The sequence below is a fragment of the Ciona robusta genome, chromosome 1, assembly GCF_009617815.1.
Source record: "Ciona robusta chromosome 1, ASM961781v2".
In the NCBI taxonomy this organism is placed as follows: Eukaryota; Metazoa; Chordata; class Ascidiacea; order Phlebobranchia; family Cionidae; genus Ciona; species Ciona robusta.
In genome coordinates this window covers 14,878,064-14,901,452 of record NC_143235.1, presented here as the reverse complement: position 1 = coordinate 14,901,452, position 23,389 = coordinate 14,878,064, and the positions used below count along the sequence as shown (strand labels likewise).

At 37.3% G+C, this 23,389-nt stretch overlaps 2 protein-coding genes and 1 non-coding gene across 4 annotated transcripts; 2 read left to right on the top strand and 1 right to left on the bottom strand.

Moving 5' to 3' along the window:
- Positions 1-146: 146 nt before the first annotated feature.
- LOC149743638 (SCO-spondin-like) lies at positions 147-14,348 on the top strand. Of its 2 annotated transcripts, XM_089873780.1 has the most exons (22): positions 732-1,370; positions 1,441-1,509; positions 1,580-1,785; positions 4,250-6,407; positions 6,463-6,548; positions 6,618-6,762; positions 6,836-6,966; positions 7,022-7,258; positions 7,351-7,473; positions 7,617-7,736; positions 7,893-8,015; positions 8,072-8,194; positions 8,393-8,515; positions 8,647-8,781; positions 8,972-9,106; positions 9,358-9,480; positions 10,058-10,180; positions 10,515-10,637; positions 11,288-11,413; positions 11,715-11,843; positions 12,183-12,331; positions 12,957-14,348. In XM_089873780.1, exons 1-22 carry the CDS (start codon positions 1,288-1,290, stop codon positions 13,053-13,055), a joined length of 4,869 nt encoding a protein of 1,622 aa, XP_089729906.1. In that variant the 5' UTR covers positions 732-1,287; the 3' UTR covers positions 13,056-14,348. The 2 variants fall into 2 exon arrangements, with proteins under 2 accessions (XP_089729915.1, XP_089729906.1); XM_089873789.1 differs by lacking the exons at positions 732-1,370; positions 1,441-1,509; positions 1,580-1,785 and adding exons at positions 147-347; positions 539-714.
- Positions 14,349-14,761: 413 nt separating this feature from the next.
- LOC149743637 (U5 spliceosomal RNA) lies at positions 14,762-14,878 on the top strand. Its single transcript, XR_016387399.1, has one exon. It is a non-coding gene; the product is annotated as a U5 spliceosomal RNA (small nuclear RNA).
- A 153-nt stretch (positions 14,879-15,031) lies between these two features.
- On the bottom strand, positions 15,032-23,216 carry LOC149743636 (uncharacterized; the record flags this gene model as incomplete). The annotated part of the gene is made up of 19 exons (XM_089890285.1): positions 15,032-15,297; positions 15,623-15,777; positions 16,122-16,250; positions 16,630-16,752; positions 17,854-17,976; positions 18,326-18,448; positions 18,661-18,783; positions 19,036-19,170; positions 19,432-19,566; positions 19,736-19,858; positions 20,003-20,125; positions 20,184-20,306; positions 20,463-20,582; positions 20,736-20,858; positions 21,041-21,277; positions 21,333-21,463; positions 21,537-21,681; positions 21,751-21,836; positions 21,892-23,216. Coding segments are annotated over 19 exons (3,678 nt in total), but the record flags the coding sequence as incomplete, so codon positions are not given.
- Positions 23,217-23,389: the final 173 nt, after the last annotated feature.

The following is a 23,389-nucleotide window of genomic DNA, read 5'->3' as shown; positions in this document are numbered from 1 at the left end:
TTAGTTTACTTCCCTGTAATATTCACATGACACGTAGCATCATGATTGCTGAGTTGCGAGATTTCAGCGTTTCCTTAAGTAAGCTATATAAACCCACGATTAGCATTACCTAAATACCATCGACATATACACCGACGTGTGAATGGCTAATTGAGGTAGCCTATGTAATTCTTCGTATCAAATTATGTTTATCATCGCGCTATGTTTTTATTTTTGATAATATTGTAAACTAGTTTTGCGTAATATAGAAAATTAGCTTGAGCAGGCGCAACTATTGAAATGAGAATTGTTAATCTGCTTCTGTGCTCATTGATTCTGCTCATCTTTGTGTCCGAAGGGGACGCCTGGTAAGTTCATGAAAATGAACTTGTTTCAAATAAAACAAGTAGAGGGAAAAAAATTAAACATTGGTAACCGGGAAAATACTGGTATTGACAAATTCATAGTTAAAAACACTTCTACATAAGATTTCTTAAAACGTTGCTGCTGGCAGTTTAAATACCATTTTTTCATTCTACTTTACAATACTAATTAACAGGCGGCGGCGACGGAGACGACGATGTGATACAACGCCCTGCCAGTGGCACTGGGCGTCGTGTTCGGCGCAATGTGGGGGAGGAAGGCAGTCGGCCGTTTTAACGCGAAGCCAAGGTCAATGCGGATCGTGCAACAAACCATCAAGTTCAAGATCATGCAACACGCACTGTTGCGCAGGTAGGCGTTACTATGTTGTGATAAAAACATAACTATGTTGTGATAAAACATATATCTTAATTTAAATTAATACAATGTGATTCTCTAAAAAATAAGGAACAAATTTAAAACATAAAGTAAAAAAAGGAGCACAGGCGACGCTACGTAGCATGGGGCGTATTCACGTCTCAACCTAGAAACGAGAATCTCCATGTATTGACTCATGTGTTAGTCAGCACACAACACACAACTGGGACGTTTTGGTCACGTTTTCTTACAAAAAAAATAGACAGATTCATACGCGAAACCCACTTGCGCGGCAAAACTGGAACTTCCGTGTAAACGAATTAAAAAATACAGAAAGAATTGTGGGCACGAGGCCAAAATCGCACATTTCCGGGTGTTTAATATAAATGCTTCTAATATGACTTTAAATAACATTGCCCACTTGCCAGCCGACTACAAACTACTTCGTTTTATATGTAAACGTTACGCCTCTGTGGCATTGGTTAAATATGGATAAAATGTATTTTATTTTGATATTTACTGGCAGAAATAAAATTAAATAGTTTTGTATAACACATTAAATTAGAAATGCAGGTTTTTAAATCACAGTTTTTTCGAATATTTCTTATCATATGCATCACGGGGTGCGCGACTTTAACCTGGAGCTTTCGGTGAGTGAAATGTCCCGCGTGGTTGTTGCAAGTGTTTTAATAATAGTAATTATTGATTATTGTACATAAGGACGAGGCGGCGAACAACGCGTCGGATAATGCTGCGAACAACGCTACGATTGTCTGGGCATGCACCCGCGTAAGTTCACAACTTTCTATGCTGAATTGCGGTTGATTGATTACATAAGATTACTATGAAACGAAAACAGGCGATGGTATCCAACACACAGAATACGCCGAATTGGCGGAGGGGCGATACCATGCGATAGAACAGCCTGTGTATGGCATTGGGGAGCGTGTTCCAGAAACTGCGGAGGTGGAACACAGTCCCCTGTTGTAACGAGAAACAAGGGTGCATGTGGCACCTGTGACAAGCCATCGGGATCAAGGGCATGTAATACACAATGCTGTGCAGGTTTTCACTCTTTTTTAAATATATATCTATATGCCACAACCGACCAACCTTAAAACAAAGTAATAGAATTTAAACAAAATATCAAACTTGTAGCTCACACTTAGGCCAAAAAAGAAAGTGTAACGATTTTTAAAAGACTTCATGTTTAAATTTACGCAGCTACATTTAAAGCTGTAACCCAACGGTTTGTGTATCTTACACCTCTGAATTCCCCTCAAACTCGCTGGAACAACGGTTGAAAACAGGGCGTTAATTTGAGCGTATAGACTTTCTTGTAGATATACATACAGAAAGCACGTAAAGACAACACAGGCGCATTCACGTCTCCAATGCAATTTCGGGGTATACAATTTAAATATACAATACTGTATTATATTCTGATACAACACTATTAAATGAAAAAAAAACTCATTACAAATTACAATACGTTTGTATTAACTCGCACTATGGCCTTTTTAGTATATATTGAGTGTCTTACGTTTTTCTGGCGTACTCGGAACGTATTAAGTAGGTCATGCCTGCAGTTATATCCAAACGAATAAATTTCCGCTTTAAACAAATTAACACTGAGTAAATGACATATAACTAGATGAGTTTTGAGTATAGAGGGTGAAACATTACAGAATTTTGAACTTGAGCGTGTAAATGTATAATGCATTTAAAGATATTCAAATTATTACGCCACAACTCGGATTAGCTATAAACCGAGTCTGTAATTACGTCGCACGGTGGCCAAGTGTGCTAGCTTTAGCATGGACGTGTTTACATCTGAAATTTAAAACAAAGACTTTAAAAACACTTCCTTGTTTTGCCGCATGTGTTTGATTGCTGCAAAATACAGAAATATTAAAACCAAAGAAAGCAGTCACGATTTTCTAAACAACTCCTATGGAGAAAAACACAAACGTGAAGTGCACAGAAGTTCAAATAAATACTTCCTTGTAGAATCGTGACCCCTAGCCAGAGTCAAGCGATATATATCCGGGTATTTGCTATAAATGTTCTGCATGGGACGACAAAAACAATGCAAGCCAAAATTTAACCGTTTAGTTTTATATATTAAAGCTATACACTTCTGCCGTTAAGTTATACTCAAATAGGATTGTATAGAACCTGCATCAAACACTGGTTAATATCACGCGTTAGACATGCAGGGCTTTACCTTACTGCTATTAATTCTGAGCATGTGTATTACGGGGGGCGTCTCCGTCGGCTGGGTTGCTCGCTTTCGGTAAGTGTAAATGAGTTATATTGGTAAAATATGTAATCACTGATTGTTACACAACTTACACAAAGGGCTAGGTGAAATAATATAGTAGGGTGGGGGAAAATGGGACATCTTTCCATTCCATTATCTCGTCCCATTTTGTAGTAAACTAAGCACTTGTAAAGAAATATTAAACCGTATCCTCACGTCTCCAGTAGACCTTTGTTAATTGTTAAATAAACGATTAGGATATTTAGATATTATGTGCTAAAGGTGGCCCGTCTTCCCCCACCCTACTGTATATCTAGGGTTGCCAACTTGCAAATCTAGTGATAATATTTTAGACTGCAAAGAATGTGCAGAGGCGCAAAATATGACGTATGATTAAATATGAACATAATGTACGGTTCTTTTTACCGGTTAGTACAGTTGATAATTAAATTGCGTTTAAGGTAATTTATAAAATAAATGTGTATCGGGAAACAGGAACTATCCGCGAATGAATAGGTGCGATTTCACTTCCTGCCTATGGCATTGGGGGCCGTGTTCCAGAGAATGCGGAGGTGGCATACAGTCGCCTGTAGAAACAAGAACTAATGGTCTATGTGTCACCTGTGACAAGCCATTGGGATCAAGAGCATGTAATACACGATGCTGTGCAGGTGTGCGTGGAATTTTAACCCCCAACTCTTAAATATATATCGAAAACGAGAATGGAATAGACGCGGTGTCGCCGTGAAAACTATGGTTTCCTATGTTGAAACACACGTGAAGAGTGAAACATTTTCATGTCGCGGTTGAAACTTGTTTCTGAGTGTTAACTCCAAATTTCTAAAGCATTGGATTGATTATTTAAAAACAATAAAAATCACAAACGAATTAGGGCATTCAAAATACATCCAAAATAATAAGCCCACCAAAAAAACAATTTATGATTCATATGCGTTTAATGCTTCTATTAAAGCGCTTCGTGATCGAAAGTTTGACGTCACATTTTGTTAACCTGTTACTTCCTTGAAGAAAAGCAAATCTCAACAAAAAACTCACATCACAACATTTTTGAAGTGTTCGCTTTTAATTTTCGTTAAAGGAAGTTTAAACGCACGTTTTTCAGTCAGTCAGGAAACAGAAAAAGACTTGAGACTTGACGTTTTCGCCGCTACATATTTTTGAAGAGCTTGAATTATTTTAGAAGTGAGATGGTCGTAATAGAGCTTAAACCTTTTAATATCCATAATATTGTTTCGATTCTTACAGTGAGTTGTCGTTGGGGGTCGTGGTCTGGATGGGCGAGATGCTCCCGTAACTGTGGCGGTGGTACGCAAACAAGGTCAAGAGGGTACAGTAGACACGCAAGCTGTGGAGGTTCTTCTTGCGCTGGCCCAAGTAGTCAATCTCGGTCATGCAACACTGGCTGTTGTCCTGTTCATTGCTCGTGGGGCAGTTGGGGTAGATACGGGTCTTGCTCACGAAATTGCGGCGGTGGAACTCAAACTAGGTCTCGTAGTGTTGCCGTCCGTTCCAGTTGTGGTGGGTCTGGTTGTTCTGGTTCAAGCACTCAATCTCAAACGTGCAACACTCAATGCTGTCCTGTCCATTGCTCGTGGGGCAGCTGGGGGAGATACGGGTCTTGCTCACGAAATTGCGGCGGTGGAATTCAAACTAGGTCTCGTAGTGTTGCCATTCAATCGAGTTGTGGCGGTTCTGGTTGTTCTGGTTCAACCACTCAATCTCAAACGTGCAACACTCAATGCTGTCCTGTCCATTGCTCGTGGGGCAGTTGGGGTAGATACGGGTCTTGCTCACGAAATTGCGGCGGTGGAACTCAAACTAGGTCGCGTAGTGTTGCCGTGCGTTCCAGTTGTGGTGGGTCTGGTTGTTCTGGTTTAAGCACTCAATCTCAAACGTGCAATACTCAATGCTGTCCTGTCCATTGCTCGTGGGGCAGTTGGGGGAGATACGGGTCTTGCTCACGAAATTGCGGCGGTGGAACTCAAACTAGGTCGCGTAGTGTTGCCGTGCGTTCCAGTTGTGGTGGGTCTGGTTGTTCTGGTTTAAGCACTCAATCTCAAACGTGCAATACTCAATGCTGTCCTGTCCATTGCTCGTGGGGCAGTTGGGGGAGATACGGGTCTTGCTCCCGAAACTGTGGCGGGGGAACTCAAACTAGGTCGCGTAGTGTTGCCATTCAATCGAGTTGTGGCGGTTCTGGCTGTTCTGGTTCAAGCACTCAATCTCAAACGTGCAACACTCAATGCTGTCCAAGGCACTGCCAATGGACTTCTTGGACCGAATTTAATTCTTGCTCTGTGTCTTGTGGGGGTGGCAACCAATCCAGATCTCGTACTGTTGCCATTTCTGCTTTCTGTGGTGGTAACTCTTGTGTTGGGGATCCAACAGATACAAGAGTTTGCAACACCCACTGTTGCCCTGTAAACTGTCAATGGTCTTCTTGGGCCGAATTTGATTCTTGTTCTGTGTCTTGTGGAGGTGGGAATCAATCTAGATCCCGCAGTGTTGCAATTTCCGCTTTCTGTGGTGGCAATTCTTGTGTTGGGGATCCAACAGATACAAGAGTTTGCAACACCCACTGTTGCCCTGTAAACTGTCAATGGTCTTCTTGGGATGAATATGATTCTTGTTCTGTTTCTTGTGGTGGTGGGAATCAAACTAGATCTCGTAGCGTTGCAACTTCTGCTTTCTGTGGAGGCAATTCTTGTGTTGGGGATCCAACAGATACAAGAGTTTGCAACACCCACTGTTGCCCTGTAAACTGTCAATGGTCTTCTTGGAATGAATATGATTCTTGTTCTGTTTCTTGTGGTGGTGGGAATCAAACTAGATCTCGTAGCGTTGCAATTTCTGCTTTCTGTGGAGGAAACTCTTGTGCTGGAGACCCAACAGATACTAGAGTATGCAACACTGAATGTTGCCCTGTAAACTGTCAATGGTCTTCTTGGAATGAATATGATTCTTGTTCTGTTTCTTGTGGTGGTGGGAATCAAACTAGATCTCGTAGCGTTGCAATTTCTGCTTTCTGTGGAGGAAACTCTTGTGCTGGAGACCCAACAGATACTAGAGTATGCAACACTCAATGCTGCCCTGTGAATTGTCAGTGGTCTTCTTGGACCGAATTTGATTCTTGTTCTGTGTCTTGTGGGGGTGGTAATCAAACTAGATCTCGTAGCGTTGCTATTTTTGCTTTCTGTGGTGGCAATTCTTGTGCTGGGAACCCAAGAGATACTAGAGTGTGCAACTCGTTACCTTGTCCCATACATTGTGCATGGGAAAGCTGGGCACAATGGAATGAATGCAATGTCACATGTGGAGGGGGAATGCAAGAACGTAAACGACAAGTAGCAGTTGAAGCAATGCATGGAGGTATTGGTTGCAGTGGATTCACATCAGAAAGCAGGTAAGAAAATAGGCTGTGAATTTTAATATACATTTATCCTGTAACTGTTACACAGACCATGCAATGAGATTTGCTGTCCTGTAGCATGTGAATGGGAAGGTTGGGCTTCATGGGCCGAATGTTCAAAATCATGCGGTGCAGGTAAGATATTCATATTAAATATTAATACTACCAAACCTGTTGCAAAACCAACGCAATAATTTTACCAAGGTTCCCAAGATAGAAGAAGAAATGTGCTGGTGGAAGAAAGTTGTGGTGGTGAAACATGTGCTGGAAATGCAACTCAAGTCCAACTTTGTAATGATGTTTGCTGTCCACTTGATTGTGAATGGACTGAATGGACAGGCTGGGAGAGGTAGGTTAACTGTTGATAATTGTAGAAACAAATAAACCTATTAGAGATTAGAGAAACACAAATATGTTTATAGGTGTTCCACAACTTGTGGTGGAGGGACACAGAGTCGTAAACGTGAAGTGGCAACTCAGGCATTTTGTCAAGGACTGCCATGTACAGGAGCCACCAATGAAACTAGAGAATGTAGTCTGAACTGTTGTCCAGGTATTACTTTAATCAAATATAAGTTCAGCACACACTAAATATGAAACCATTACAGTTGATTGTGTCATGAGTGAGTGGTCTGAATGGGGAAGTTGTTCAGCTACATGTGGACCTCATGGCTACAAAACTAGGATAAGAAACATAACAAGGGAATCCCAGTGTGGTGGGCGAACATGTAGCAATGACTTGATTGAAACTTCTACTTGCAACAGGGAATGTTTAAACGGTGGAAATGTAACAGCAACTGAATGCTTCTGTAAGGCAGGGTGGGCAGGCGCATGTTGTGAAACAGGTAAGAGGTTTTTTATCGAATAATATGCAGAGTATTTAAACTAAACCCCAATTTAACCATACGAGCTGCCATTTATTAATCTTACAAAACAGATGTTAAAGAATGCCAAGCCAATCTACATAACTGTGATGTACATGCTGACTGTATCAACACATTTGGGGGATTTCATTGCATTTGTAAAGAAGGTTACACTGGAGATGGAATAACATGTTTAAGTAAGTAAAGATGTATGTTGAAGGGTAAGATAAACATGATAAGAACCAAGATTTTCTAGGTTTAAATTCAGTTTATTACGTCATAAATAAGACATGTTTAAATACTGTATAAAGTAATGTAATATTTGACAAATCCAACATAGATATCAATGAATGCAATGCAAGTACAACATGCCATACAAGAGCGACATGTACAGACAACCAAGGAAGTTACGCATGTGCATGTGATGATGGATATACTGGTGATGGTCAATCATGCAATGGTAATTTACCAACTTTTCTTATGAAACCATTATTGTAAATGAAAATACCAATTAATCATTACCATATTGTGAAGTCGACTTCTGTTATTGCGATGTACCTTCCTATTGATTTTCAGTGTTTATGCAATCATGCTAATAATCTTACATTAATTCCAGATACTGATGAATGTTCTGAAGCACAAGATGACTGTGATATATCAGCTACTTGCCAAAACACTGAAGGTTCATACACTTGCATTTGTAATGCAGGGTATACAGGAAATGGCACCTTATGCCAAAGTATGTTGCAGAATTTGCAACATTTTTTTACATTTAACAAATGATAATTCTTACAGATTTAAACGAGTGTGATTTTGATATGAATGACTGTGACCAAAATGCTGATTGTGTTGACAGACCTGGAAGTTTTACTTGTATTTGCATTGATGGTTACTCTGGCAATGGAACTGTTTGTACCGGTATAATATTATTCATAATTTGTACTGGTATAAAAAATAAACCTAAATTAACTGTACAGCGTGGCTTAACAAAAGTTAATGTCAGTTGAAATCTTGTAATCAAAAATGAATTCAAAGCAAGCCCCGCAATATACAGATCGTCCTTTAAATTACGCAACCTACCAATTTTAAACATTGTTGTTCTTACAATGTTCACAGATATAAATGAATGCAAAGCAAGTCCCTCACCATGCCACAGTGAAGCTACTTGCACAAACACTGATGGAAGATATCGATGTGATTGCAATAATGGGTTTACAGGAAATGGGAGACATTGTAGCGGTAATAAAATATAACATTGCTACTCAGCACAATAAACCATGACTCATTAGTCATATACGCCATAAGGACTAGGATATACGCATATACCTAAACCACCAACTAGTTAAAAAGTATTTGCGCTCCTATTTCAGATATAAACGAGTGTATTGAAACTGAAGGATCAGCCCCATTATGTCCTAACCACTCCAGCTGCATCAATACACATGGTTCATATCATTGTGACTGTGATTCTGGGTTTAAAGCAGACATGCTGGGACAATGTAATGGTAAGCCGTAACTGTAAACATGTTGAATAAAAACATACTACAGAAACAAACCTATTTTTTTACATCACTTTTTTAACTCACTTTACTCACAAATAAAATATTCAAGTATATTATGTACGCAACTAACATAAAACAATGAATTAAGTCCATATTAAGATGACTACATGCTTCTTGTTTAATATATCTACAGATATTGACGAATGTTTACAAGGAGCACAAAATGTCTCAGTTTGCCGCTCCAACGAGTATTGCGTTAACAGTGTTGGAAGTTACAGTTGTTTATGCGGAACAGGATATGAAAGAAATGGTGAAACAGATTGTGCAGGTAAAACTATGCTTGGTAAACTTTCAGGCTTTTAGGATACACATTTAAATTTGTTGTTAAAAACAGAGCTATCAATAAATCACAAAACCAATTCCATATTTTGTGACTAAAGAAAATCACATATTCTCTTGGTAAGAATTAAACCAGGTGCTATAATTAATACACAGACTAGACCACAATAATGTCAGCACCATTGTTAGTGAAAAAAAGTTTTGTGTTAGTAATGACTGACATAGTGACATAAATTTCAGATATTGATGAATGTGCATTGGAAAACCAATGCCGAAACAATTCCTATTGTAAAAACACAATTGGAAGCTATGCATGCCTGTGTGATACTGGATACACTAAATCATCAAATGGAACATGTCAGGGTAAGGTTTTTCCATAATCAGTTTGTATGTTAGGTTATTAACAGGTAAAAAAGTAACATTAAATTAATTGTTACAGTCAGGGTGGGACAAAAATTAGGTTTATAGTTAATGCACATATATGCTACACCTACACTACACATGCAAACAGTTTATATTCTGCTTCTATACTGATACATAAACATAACTACTTTAATTCATTTTTTATTTATTTACAACAGACATCAATGAATGCTTGCTACCAAACATCATTTACACACAATTTCTATAGCAGGTTTGAGTCATATGAAACAGACACTTGTGTTATAATGACTGTCATTGTCCCCTTACGGATAAAGCTCATTCACTATGTATCATCATTCATTCACTATTTATAAAAAAAAATCAGTTTCATATCATATATGAAAATACAATAAAATTTAAACTGCTGATTTAAAGCTGTTTATGCATAATTCATAAAATACAACAGGTTTATGCAAAAATTGTGTGGCTATAAGCCAATAACTAATTTATTTTTACTTAAAAATATTCTACTTTGGTTTGATTGGCATAATGTCATAATTTAATGCTTTTATAACAGACATCAATGAATGCTTGCTACCAAACCATGGTTGCCATTCCAAAGCAACCTGCTATAACTTAGATGGGGAATATGTTTGTGAGTGTAATGGTGGTTACAAGGGAAATGGTACATACTGCCAAAGTAAGTTTAAAATAAAGTAATGTACACTACAAGGGTATTGAAACTAAGCTATAGGCCTAACAAACATATAGATGAAACTGCAACCATTCCAACCATTTTAGAACTTTTGGTCTAAGGCTTAACAAATTGCAAGCTATATAGACCCATGGTGTAACAAAAACATATAACTGTAAAACCGCACCCATCTTGTAACAAATACACTAAAATCTAACACACAGAACTTTGTAACAAATAAAATCTAAAGAGTCTAACATGTAGAGAATGTCCGATATAGACGGTTACATCTCATATTTATACTGAACCTTTACATGCATAACTAATTTATGATGTTTAGATATAGATGAATGTTTAGAGAACACAACTGACTGCCATAGAGACGCAACTTGTAGAGATACTGAAGGTTTCTACAATTGTATTTGTGAAAAAGGCTACACTGGAGATGGCTTTGACTGTACAGGTTTGTATGTAAAGTTACACAAATATGTGTTTAGTCAAAATGCATGTAATAATTATATAAATCTTCACAAAATACATAAAATAATACAATTACAAATCATAAATGTACACTACTAAGTTTTGATAATGTACAAAAAATGAATTACAAAGGATAAACTATACTCAGAATATTTAGCGCCATTACCAAATAAACATTAAACACAACTCACAAAAAATCTGTACTTACTTCAGTTACTTGTACGTTGTAGTTTGTGATCCACTTCAAGGTAATGTTCCATCCACCTCAAATAGGACCCCATTTATCGCACAAAATTACACTATAACTGATATAATGCTAATACTGATTCTACCGCCTCACCAATGTTAAGCCTCGTGTATAAACAATTAATTCCTGAAATACAAAAATATTTCCTATTTATTCTTTAAATACGTTGTGTTCTAGAACTTAGTTAAATTGCCGCCGAAAATTCACTTTGCTGTAGCGAAATATTTGACAAACATAGAAATCTAAAGCAAAATTATCAAAAGACTCATTTTTGAATTAGGTTGATGGTAAAGTTGCAAAAAACTAGGTGGATTTCTTGTCATTGCCAAATTTACTACGAAACAGTGGATTTGTTGTAAAAACTAAACTATAAATCCTATTTGCAGATATAAACGAATGCGAAGACCCCAGCAACAGCTGCCCTGCCGTAGGATCCGAATGCACCAACCTACCAGGAAGTTACTCTTGCGCTTGTAAACAAGGATACTCTTGGGACGGACCCAAATGTTCAGGTCCATGACGTTTCATTACGAACATAGATACTTTAAAAATCGTAGGCTATATATCGTTTTAAAACCATAACGAAAATTATTTAAAGCAACGAAGAAAAATTAGCAAAACGACGGTCATTATAACACGTTATTGATAAAACAATACAATACATGGCTGCATAATATTTTATCTAATGCTGGCCGTATTTCTTTTGTTAGTTCGGTGACACCGCCTCTAGTTTTACCACAGTTGTTTTATTGTGGATTTTATAACTAATACTTTAATTATATCTCTGATCATAACTTACAACTTTCTATTTAGACATCAACGAATGTGAGCTTGGAATCCATAACTGTCAAGGAAAATATGTAACAGGATGCAAAAACCTCATAGGGAGTTTTACTTGTACTTGCACAGCCTCTCTCGAGTTCAACGGAAACAAATGCGCTGGTTATTATAGAATAATTTATTTATAAGTTTGTTGGTTTATAGGTATGTTTACGTGATACACATGATGACCTACGCACTTTATGTTAATTTAACTTAGCAAAACACTAGTTTCGTATTTTATATAACGGCCTTAAAGGTGACCTTATTTAAATTAAAGAGGTGTTCTTCTACATTATTCTGTATATGCGATCTAACAGCGGGGCACGCCATTAGTCCTGGGATTTAATTGCGAGTTGGCCTAATGCCCTAGACTAGACGATATGTACCAAAGCATCTTCAAATTAGGTCTAAAGCGTATTTTAAACAAATCTCTTGGCCAACAATTTCCTCTCTTTGTAGAAAAAGCACCGCCAGCACCGACAGGCCAGTTTAATGCAGCCATTGGGACTAATTCACAAACCAAAGCACCAAGTACTTCAACAATGCTTGTTCTCTTCGCCACAGTGGGGGCGGTTGTGTTCTTCATGGTTATTTTCATCGCTATAAGGGTGAGGAACAATGATCAGCCATATTGGTTGCTAATAAGTTTATTTATACATAATAGTCCACCTACTGAAAAGTACAGTAGGACGCAAAGTACTTGTTTTTAATGTAAGCTAGAACAACAGATACACGCGTAATATCAAAGGGTAGCTTAACCAAGATCCTAAAACATGATTTCCGTACAAGGATACCATAGGACTAAATTTTAAGACTAAACCCAACAGATCCATAGATTAATAAGACTACAAAGCACTACAATGTAAGTGTATCTTTGTTTAAACTTCTCGCAGTAACGCTGTTATTTTAAACGACACTATACGTGTGAAATAGTTTCTTGATAATATAGTAGGTTGGGGGAAGATGGAACACTGTTTCATTCTGTTTTTTCGTCACATTTGGTAGTAAACAAAGAACATTCAAAAAAGAAATACCGTATCCTCACGACTTCCATAAACCGTTGTTAATTGTTTAAAACACGATCAGGACATTTGGATATTATGTTCTAAATGTGTCCTGTCTTACCCCACAGTACTGTAAGGGTCGAAAATACCGTGTAAATAATTTTACCATTGTTCGGATACCTAAAAAGTTTTTTTGTACTTGCACTTAATAAATATATACATGTTATAGATGTACAAGATACGGAAGAAGAAACAATATACGCTACAAACTGAAGGAGCTTTGAACCCAATGGCTATCAATGGTGAAATAAACGACGACAATTTGTAAAAGGACCCGGACAACCCGACGTTATTATAAATGTATTTTAACACTAGGTTTAGCAGCTTTGCTTTTTGACACTTTTTCTCAAGTATAGTTTTTACCAAAGTTAGTATAGACCAAGTTAGGAAACGGATTGTAAAACAACGAGTCTTGTTATCCATTGTCGCGCGTCTATGACGTCATAGACGCCACCATTACGGAGCCCACGGCATAGCATTTTATCACTGCTAGGTGCTGTTTTTCGTTTAAATATTGCGATTTTTTAAAAACCAAGCACTTTTGCGCGTGAAAATGGCTTTCTACTAATGTTATATCTTATCACAATAATAAACCTCACAAAAATAATCCACTTTTATTAAACACTCAATCGATTACAGAGTAAAAAAACAGAAAATATCAAGTTTACTAACCAAAAACATAAAAGAACATGTTTAAAATATAAAAATACAAACAAAAACGCATAACATTACCATAAACTGGTGTTTCTAGCTGCGGTTTTGCATTTAAATTGCCGTGATTTTACTTTTTGGCTCACAAACTTAACACGTATACCCGGCAACGAAACTTAGGGTATATGTGTAAAATTTGCCTAATATCGAAGTGACATTGAGGAAAACAATACTGAGTTACTATTTTTGGTCCTCCGCTTGAGTTAGTAAGCTACCTTTTCTGCGTTACGGGTCTTTATGAAATCGGAAAACGCGAACAGCTTATCTGCTAGTACTTAAGCAGTTTGGAGCTGCATGTCCACTCATGTTGGATTATAAATGTAGTAAAGAATGGCTCTGTAGATTCGTAGGTACGATCATATACTATTATGTAAACTAAGCTGATTGCTGCTAGTCTTAATCGCCAACGTAAAGTACCCTGTTAAACCAGACTGTACGCCGAAACCAGTCAAAATATTAATTTACTTCACATTAATTCCTAGATTTAATATTATATAACAAGATTTATATTAGAAATTATATTTTAAATGTTAAAACAACCGCTATACGTGTTTTCTAGCTTTGTATCGCTTATAAGAACTAAATGAACACATGCCGACCATGCATTTGTATAGGCGATTCACGCTCTGTGGGCTCCGTAATGGCGGACACGAGCGCCGTTTCCTAACTTGGTCTATACTAACTTTGGTTTTTACGACTGTCGTTTTGTTGCTAATTCTCTTCTCTTCATTGTTGCAAATAATTTGATCTTCTCTATATTGCATTAGAAGCTTAATGAGATTAATATGTTCGCTGTGTATCATCTGTGCATCATCGAACTTTAATGTAAATACATTACCCTAAGCTCTTTGGTATGTAGCACATTGAGTGGCGTGGACGTACAAATTCATTTGCAAGATCACAAATACTTTATTTTTTCCTCGTATCTATTTTAAACTTTTCATGTGACCTACCCCTTGATGGTAGTTAGTCTCCCAAAGTGCTATACTAACTTATATATATGCTTCAGAGGTATGAGTAAGTTAGGAGTTCCGCCAATATTAACAGAGAAAATGTAAGATATCCATCAGTGACGCACGTATACTGCAGGGATATAAAATTAAGCTCTACCTTGAAATTGGGTAGGTGTTTGTGTTCCGTTGTCTTTAGCTAAGTGTGATCAGTACTATAGCACAAACGTAAATGCTTGAACTACCGAATCTATAGGCTGGAAAAGGAATGTTGTTTTATACTGTCTTATAAAGACACGAAACCAACACTAAACGCGCATGCGACATAGAGACAGCGCATGATTCTTTCGCGTTTTACTAAAGAATTCCGTGTAGGAGATCATTTCAATGAGTCTTTAACTATTTTTCCACGCCTGACCCTGGACAGGATAAAAAAAGTATTTCACAACTTTATGATTGCTCATTTATACTGACTAAGTTAATACGGTGTTTCTATGTTTATATGTGCATCTAAATCTTAGATGCCTGTACAGACTTATGTGTTGCCCATTTATAATATAAAGTTCAAGTAACACAAAACTGGCAAGTTTTGATATCTATATTGCGTGTTTTGTAGTTGAAAAATACGTTTTTCATGCATTATTTACTGACAATAATGTACATAACATAATTAAAATACAAGACACATTTATTGACAATAAAATACAAGTTGCAGAAGTCACTATACGATTCAACGTATCCTTGGTTATCATACTACAAATGATCTTCCACAATGTAGTTATTCATCATTGGGTTCGCGGCTCCTTCAGTTTGTAGTGTGTGTCTTTTACTTTTTCGCCTCTTGTATATCTAAAACATATTTTGCACTTAATGTATTATAATATCTACGTATGTAGGCTGAGCAATGCCCCTAACAAGATGCCAGAAACCTAAACCCAATAAGACAGTTTTTACACCGGGACTTTCATGCTCAATCATGATTTATTGTACAACCCATTGTAGTAATTGCTAAAATGCCACCCTTAGCGTTGTGTATGCAAAATTATACTGAATTTGTGTATTTTTTATGGCGGGAATTTGGCAAGAAGGCATTTACAATCGGAGAGTGGTCTAACAATAGCATAACCAGTGGACGGCTACTCTCAATTCTTTGGTAAACTTTATCTATTCTTACCCTTACAATGACGAACACAACCATCAAGAACGCAACCATCCCCGCTGAGATGAATAGACCAAGCATGACTGAGTGGTTTTTAGATGTAGATGGTTCAGAATTGACGGCTTCTGGATTGCGTGAGGATATTTGTGACGTTCTTAGCGGCAACTTTTCTGTAAATAAAGAACGACTGAAATGACGGAGGTGGATGTAGTAGGGTGGGGAAAGATGGGACACTTTCAATTTTCTCGACCCATTTGGTAGGAAAGAATTATAAAACCGTATCCTCACGACTCCCATAGAATGTTGTTAATTGTTTAAAACACGATCAGGATATTTGGATATTATGTGCCAAGGATGTCCAATCTTTTCACACCCTATTATATTTCTAACTCGCCAATTATTATCTTACAAACTAACGTCAAGCTAAGGTTTAAACCAATGTTTAAAAACGTTACTCGTTTCGTTAGCCGTTATGCAAATATATATCCGTGAATCCGTCCATATATATTCCTACCAGCGCATTTGTTTCCGTTGAACTCGAGAGAGGCTGTGCAAGTACAAGTAAAACTCCCTATGAGGTTTTTGCATCCTGTTACATGTTCCCCTGTACAGTTACCGATGCCAAGCTCGCATTCGTCGATGTCTAATGTAGAAGGGATGAATTCGTGGCAATATATATAAAAAGTTACATATTCAATGTTTCAATAATTTTTAAAAGCTTGAATGTGATGAATGAATGTAACATGGTTGATCCTCGCCAGAAAACGACAGTCGTTATCGCACGGGTTTTATACCTCGTGCCAGCTTACGAGTTACCATGATGTGTGTTACTTTGTGGGTGATTATTTTTTTGAATTTTTTTTTATACGTGGCGGATAATTTGGGCAACCCATTAATGGCACTGGGATGAAAAGCTTTGTTTTGATTTCTTTTTCCCAAACTAATTTATTAAAGCACTCTATTACGATGACGGAGTGTGCGTGCATGTGATATTTTGTAACAGTTTTAGAAATTACGATCACCTGAACATTGGCTTCCGTCCCCAGAGTATCCTTGTTTACAAGCGCAAGAGTAACTTCCTAGTAGGTTGGTGCATTCGGATCCGATGGCAGGGCAGCTGTTAAGATCTTCGCATTCGTTTAAATCTGTAAATAGCAATATATGATGAATGAAATTTATTTCGTCTCATCGAACAGGATAACGAAAAACGGGAGAGTTTATAAAAGCGAAAAGACGGGTAGGCGAACAGACAATGTATATAGTTAGTTATATTAATCACGTTATTTAGTATTGGTTGACTTTTAAATTACCAATACACTAATTCTTTAGCAGCGGTAATTTGACAGCACTATATATCAATCCTGCGATTTAAAAACACCCCAATAGGTTTTTACTTTAACATTTTTATGTTGTTTGTTTTTTTAATGGCTTCGTTAGTGCGAAATCGATTTCGGCGGCAAAGCGTTGTAATTTTTTTAAACAGTAAATTGCATAACTAGGTTTGTTATTATCAGGCGATCGCGTTTGATCCAGGTCTAGCCGGCAGGTACGTCGCTAAAGATTGAAGCGGTGAAACTGCAGGTATGTGCATATGTCTTATAAACTGTGTTTGAAATTCAAACTATTTAATATTAGCTGAGTTTTTGAGAGTTACCATTTAAAACTTGTTGTTATGTTTATTTCTATTTAACCCATTACCACCTTAATTTATATTACTATAGTAAAGATTAGGAGTAAGTACTAATATGTCACATATGTGTGTAATAACTAATAAAGTTTTGTACTTAAATGCGGTAGTTTAAATTAAGCTCGGTTGTGTATTTATAATATTTTGCCTGTTCTATGTAATACTATGTCAATAATGTATTAGTGTTATTTTTTATAATTTGTCATAGAAAGTAATGGCCGTAAATATTTAAATAATACTGAGCCTAGTTCATTCGTTATAATTCATTTGTGTCTACATTATCAGTAACGTACTTATATAATTTTTTCGTGGTATCCTAGATAGAATACTTATCTTGAACGGAATACGTGAAATACTGTTATTAAGTTCTGGCGTGCAGAATTCTATCATTGAAGTCCGGCACTGTTGCAAAGTGTAATGGTGACTTTTTATTTTATGCTATGCGAGGATAAAGCAAGTTACATTCACATTCAGATTATTACGTTTTTTTAGATAGGAATGTTACAATTTTTGCATGCATTTTGACTCAAAATATATTTGTATAACTTTACATACAAACCTGTACAGTATAAGCCATCACCAGTGTAGCCTTGCTTACAAATACAATTGTAGAAACCTTCAGTATCTCTACAAGTTGCGTCTCTATGGCAGTCAGTTGTGTTCTCTAAACATTCATCTATATCTAAACATCATAAATTATTTAGTTACAATAGAAATGTGAGATGCACGCAAAATTACAATATAAATGTAACCTAGCAGACATTTTGTTTATGTTAGAGTTAGATTTTAGGGGTATTTGTTGCAAAGTTCTGTAAATTAGACTTTAAGATATTTCATATTTGTTACAATATGGTTGCAATTTTACCGTTATATCTATCGTTTTACGATTATTTCTGTAGCGTTCTATTTGTTAAGGCTTAGACCAAAAGTTCTTAATTGACTGTTTGGTTGCAGTTTCATCTATATGTGTCTTAGGTCTATACCTTAGTTTCAATAACTTTGTATTATACATGACTTTATTTTAAACTTACTTTGGCAGTATGTACCATTTCCCATGTAACCACCATTACACTCGCAAACATATTTCCCATCTAAGTTATAGCAGGTTGCTTTGGAATGGCAACCATGATCTGGTAGCAAGCATTCATTGATGTCTGTTGTAAATAAATAAAAAATGAATCAAAGTAGATATGTATCAGTATAGAAGTAGAATATAAACTGTTTGCATGTGTAGTGTAGGTGTAGCATATATGTGCATTAACTATAAACCTAATTTTTGTCCCACCCTGATTGTAACAACTAATTTAATGTTACTTTTTTATTTGTTAATAACTCAATATGCAAACTGATTATTGCAAAACCTTACCCTGACATTGTCCATTTGTTGCTTTAGTGTATCCAGTATCACACAGGCATGCATAGCTTCCAATTGTGTTTTTACAATAGGAATTGTTCCGGCATTGTTTTCCCAATGCACATTCATCAATATCTGAAATGTATGTCAGACATTACTAATGCAAAACCTTTGGTGATTTCTACTAACAGTGATGCTATCATTATTAGAAATAGTGATTCAATTATTCTTATGGTCTAGTCTTTAGTGTATTAACTGTTACACTTGGGTTTACTTGTTAGTTCTTACCAAGAAACATGATTTTCTTTAGTATAGATCCTAATAACGATGCTAACATTAATGTGGTCTAGTCCGTGTATTAATTATAGCACTTAGTTTATTTCTTACCAAGACACTGTGTCCCGGTTCTTCTCTGGTATCCTTTATTGCACATGCAAGTGTAGCTACCCATTTCATTCACACACATCTCATTGGTGTTACAAACTGAGCTGTTGTTTGTCGCAGATGCACACTCGTCGATGTCTAAATATTGTAAAAAAGTTTTCCTCCATTGTAATAGTGATCATTGAAATTAGTTTGAAATGCCTATGCTAGTTTAGAGTTTAAATATTAACATTATTTTCTGGTCTTTACGGAAAAGTAGGTTTATAGAAATGTTTGTCAATTCCACAATAAATGTCTCAACAAGTTCATATTATTTGTCATTATTCTGTCAATTGCTCTTTGTTAGACTTTGAGTGAAGTCATTATTTAGAGGTATTTATTTTACAGTTAATGTCTTACCATTACATTGTCCCAGCATGTCTGCTTTAAACCCAGAATCACAGTCACAATGATATGAACCATGTGTATTGATGCAGCTGGAGTGGTTAGGACATAATGGGGCTGATCCCTCAGGTTCAATGCACTCGTTTATATCTGAAATTGAAAGATGGCAGTTTGACTTATCGTTATAATAATATGTGAAAGTATTTCATATTTGATTTCAAAGTTCAGAGTCGTTGATTCTCCTTCAAGCACCAATGCACATGTCTTTTTTTATTAGTGCACAAAAGTATCATTTACTTTTTGTTATGATTTAAGTTACCTGTGCAATTTGTTCCATCTCCCATAAACCCATCATTACAATCACATCGATATCTTCCATCTGTGTTTGTGCAAGTAGCTTCACTGTGGCATGGTAAGGGACTTGCTTTGCATTCATCTATGTCTGCAAAAGTGATGATAACCTTCTTTACATAGTAATTGAGGTTTTTTATCCTATTTCAACTCACATTAACTTTTGTTAAACAACATTGTACAGTCAATTTAGGTTTATTTTTTATACCAGTACAAATTATAAATAATATTATACCGGTACAAACAGTTCCGTTGCCAGAGTAACCATCAATGCAGATGCAAGTAAAACTTCCAGGTCTGTCAACACAATCAGCATTCCGGTCACAGTCATTCATATCAGAATCACACTCGTTTAAATCTGAAAATAATTATCATTTGTTAAATCTGTTACAAAGTTGATCTTGTGTGAAACATACTTTGGCATGAAGTGCCATTTCCTGTATATCCTGCATTACAAGTACAAGTGTATGAACCTTCAGTGTTTTGGCAAGTAGCTGATATATGACAGTCATCCTGTGCTTCAGAACATTCATCAGTATCTGGAATTAATGTAAGATTATTAGTATGATTGCATAAACACTGAAAATCAATAGGAAGGTACATCGCAATAACAGAAGTCGACTTCACAATATGGTAATGATTAATTGGTATTTTCATTTACAATAATGGTTTCATAAGAAAAGTTGGTTCATTACCATTGCATGATTGACCATCACCAGTATAACCATCATCACATGTACATGTGTAACTTCCTTGGTTGTCTGTACATGTCGCTCTTGTATGGCATGTTGTACTTGCATTACATTCATTGATATCTATGTTGGATATGTCAAATGTTACATTACTTAAACATTTTATACTACAGTATTTAAATGTGTCCTAGTTTTTAGGTAATAAACTCGATTCAAAGCTAGAAATCTTGTTCCTGATCATGTTTATCTTACCCTTTAACATACATCTTTACTTACTTAAACATGTTATTCCATCTCCAGTGTAACCTTCTTTACAAATGCAATGAAATCCCCCAAATGTGTTGATACAGTCAGCATGTACATCACAGTTATGTAGATTGGCTTGGCATTCTTTAACATCTGTTTTGTAAGATCAACAAATGGCAGCTCGTATGGATAAATTGGGGTTAAGTTTAAGTACTCCGCAATCCGCATATAGGTTGATGTTATATTGTTAATATTCTTTATCAATTTAAACTGAAACTTAATAGTAATTATAGTTATAGAAGTATATGTAGTTAGTGGTGAAAAAAACCTCTTACCTGTTTCACAACATGCGCCTGCCCACCCTGCCTTACAGGAGCATTCAGTTGTTGTTACATTTCCACCGTTTAAACATTCTCTGTTGCAAGTAGAAGTTTGAACCAAGTCATTGCTACATGTTTGCCCACCACACTGGGATTCCCTTGTTATGTTTCTTGTCCTAGTTTTGTAGCCATGAGGTCCACATGTAGCTGAACAACTTCCCCATTCAGACCACTCACTCATGACACAATCAACTGTAATGGTTTCATATTTAGTGTGTGCTGAACTTATATTAAATTAAAGTAATACCTGGACAACAGTTCAGACTACATTCTCTAGTTTCATTGGTGGCTCCTGTACATGGCAGTCCTTGACAAAATGCCTGAGTTGCCACTTCACGTTTACGACTCTGTGTACCTCCACCACAAGTTGTGGAACACCTATAAACATATTTGTGTTTCTCTAATCTCTAATAGGTTTACTTGTTTCTACAATTATCAACAGTTAACCTACCTCTCCCAGCCTGTCCATTCAGTCCATTCACAATCAAGTGGACAGCAAACATCATTACAAAGTTGGACTTGAGTTGCATTTCCAGCACATGATTCACCACCACAACTTTCTTCCACCAGCACATTTCTTCTTCTATCTTGGGAACCTTGGTGAAATTGTTGCATTGGTTTTGCCACAAGTTTGTTAATATTAATAATTAGTATAAATATCTTACCTGCACCGCATGATTTTGAACATTCCCCCCACGAAGCCCAACCTTCCCATTCACATGCTACAGGACAGCAAATATCATTGCATAATCTGTGTAACAGTTACAAGATAAATGTATATTAAAATTCACAGCTTTTTATCTCACCTGCTTTCTGATGTGAATCCACTGCAACCAATACCTCCATGCATTGCTTCAACTGCTACTTGTCGTTTACGTTCCTGCATCCCCCCTCCACATGTGACATTGCATTCATTCCATTGTGCCCAGCTTCCCCATGCACAATGTATGGGGCAAGGTAACGAGTTGCACACTCTAGTATCTGTTGGATCCCCAGCACAAGAATTTCCTCCACAGAAAGCAGAAATAGCAACGCTACGAGATCTAGTTTGATTCCCACCTCCACAAGACATAGAACAAGAGTTGAAGGGACTCCAAGAAGACCACTGACAGTTCACAGGACAACATTCGGTGTTGCATACTCTAGTATCTGTTGGGTCTCCAGCACAAGAGTTACCGCCACATAAAGCAGAAACGGCAACGCTACGAGATCTAGTTTGATTCCCACCTCCACAAGAAACAGAACAAGAATTAAATTCAGTCCAACCCCACCATTCGCAGTGCCTTGGACAGCATTGAGCGTTGCACCTTTGCGACTGAACAGTGGATCCCGGACAACCAGACCCGCCACAACTTGGTTGAATGGCAACACTACGCGACCTAGTTTGAGTTCCCCCGCCGCAATTTCGTGAACAAGACCCGTATCTACCCCAATTGCCCCACGAACAATGGACAGGACAGCATTGAGTGTTGCACGTTTGAGATTGAGTGCTTGAACCGGAACAACCAGACCCACCACAACTGGAACGCACGGCAACACTACGAGACCTGGTTTGAGTTCCCCCGCCGCAATTTCGTGAACAAGACCCGTATCTACCCCAACTGCCCCACGAGCAATGGACAGGGCAGCATTGAGTGTTGCACACTCTAGTATCTGTTGGGTTCCCAGGACAAGAGTTACCGCCACATAAAGCAGAAACGGCAACACTACGAGATCTGGATTGGGTCCCACCCCCACACGAAACAGAACAAGCGTTAAATCCAGTCCAACCCCACCATTCGCAGTGCCTTGGACAACATTGAGTGTTGCACCCTTGCGACTGAGTTGCGGGACCGGAACAGCGTGATCCTCCACAATATGCAGATCTCGCAACACTTCTTGTTTTTGTTTGAATTCCACCACCACAACTTCTTGAGCAGGAACTAAAGACACTCCAACTACCCCATCTACAACTGCGACTGCAACATCCAGCATTACAAGATCTTGTTTCACTGCTTGACCCTGAACACGCTGAACCTCCACAGCTTGCTTGTCTGCTGTATCTTCTGTTTCTTGTTTGTGAACTCAATCCGCACCCAGAGCAGCCACCCCACGAACTCCAGGAAGCCCATGCGCAACTAACTGCATGATATTATTAATACTAACATACTTGGTATCTCGTAAGCTGGGACGAGGTGTATGACTGTCGTTTTCCGGCCACGCGAAAATGAAGTAAGTTACATTTACTCATTCAAGGAATGGGGTAAAAATGGGTCGGTCGTGAGTTAATCTCTTTGTAACTTGCTTTATACTCGCGTGGCCGAA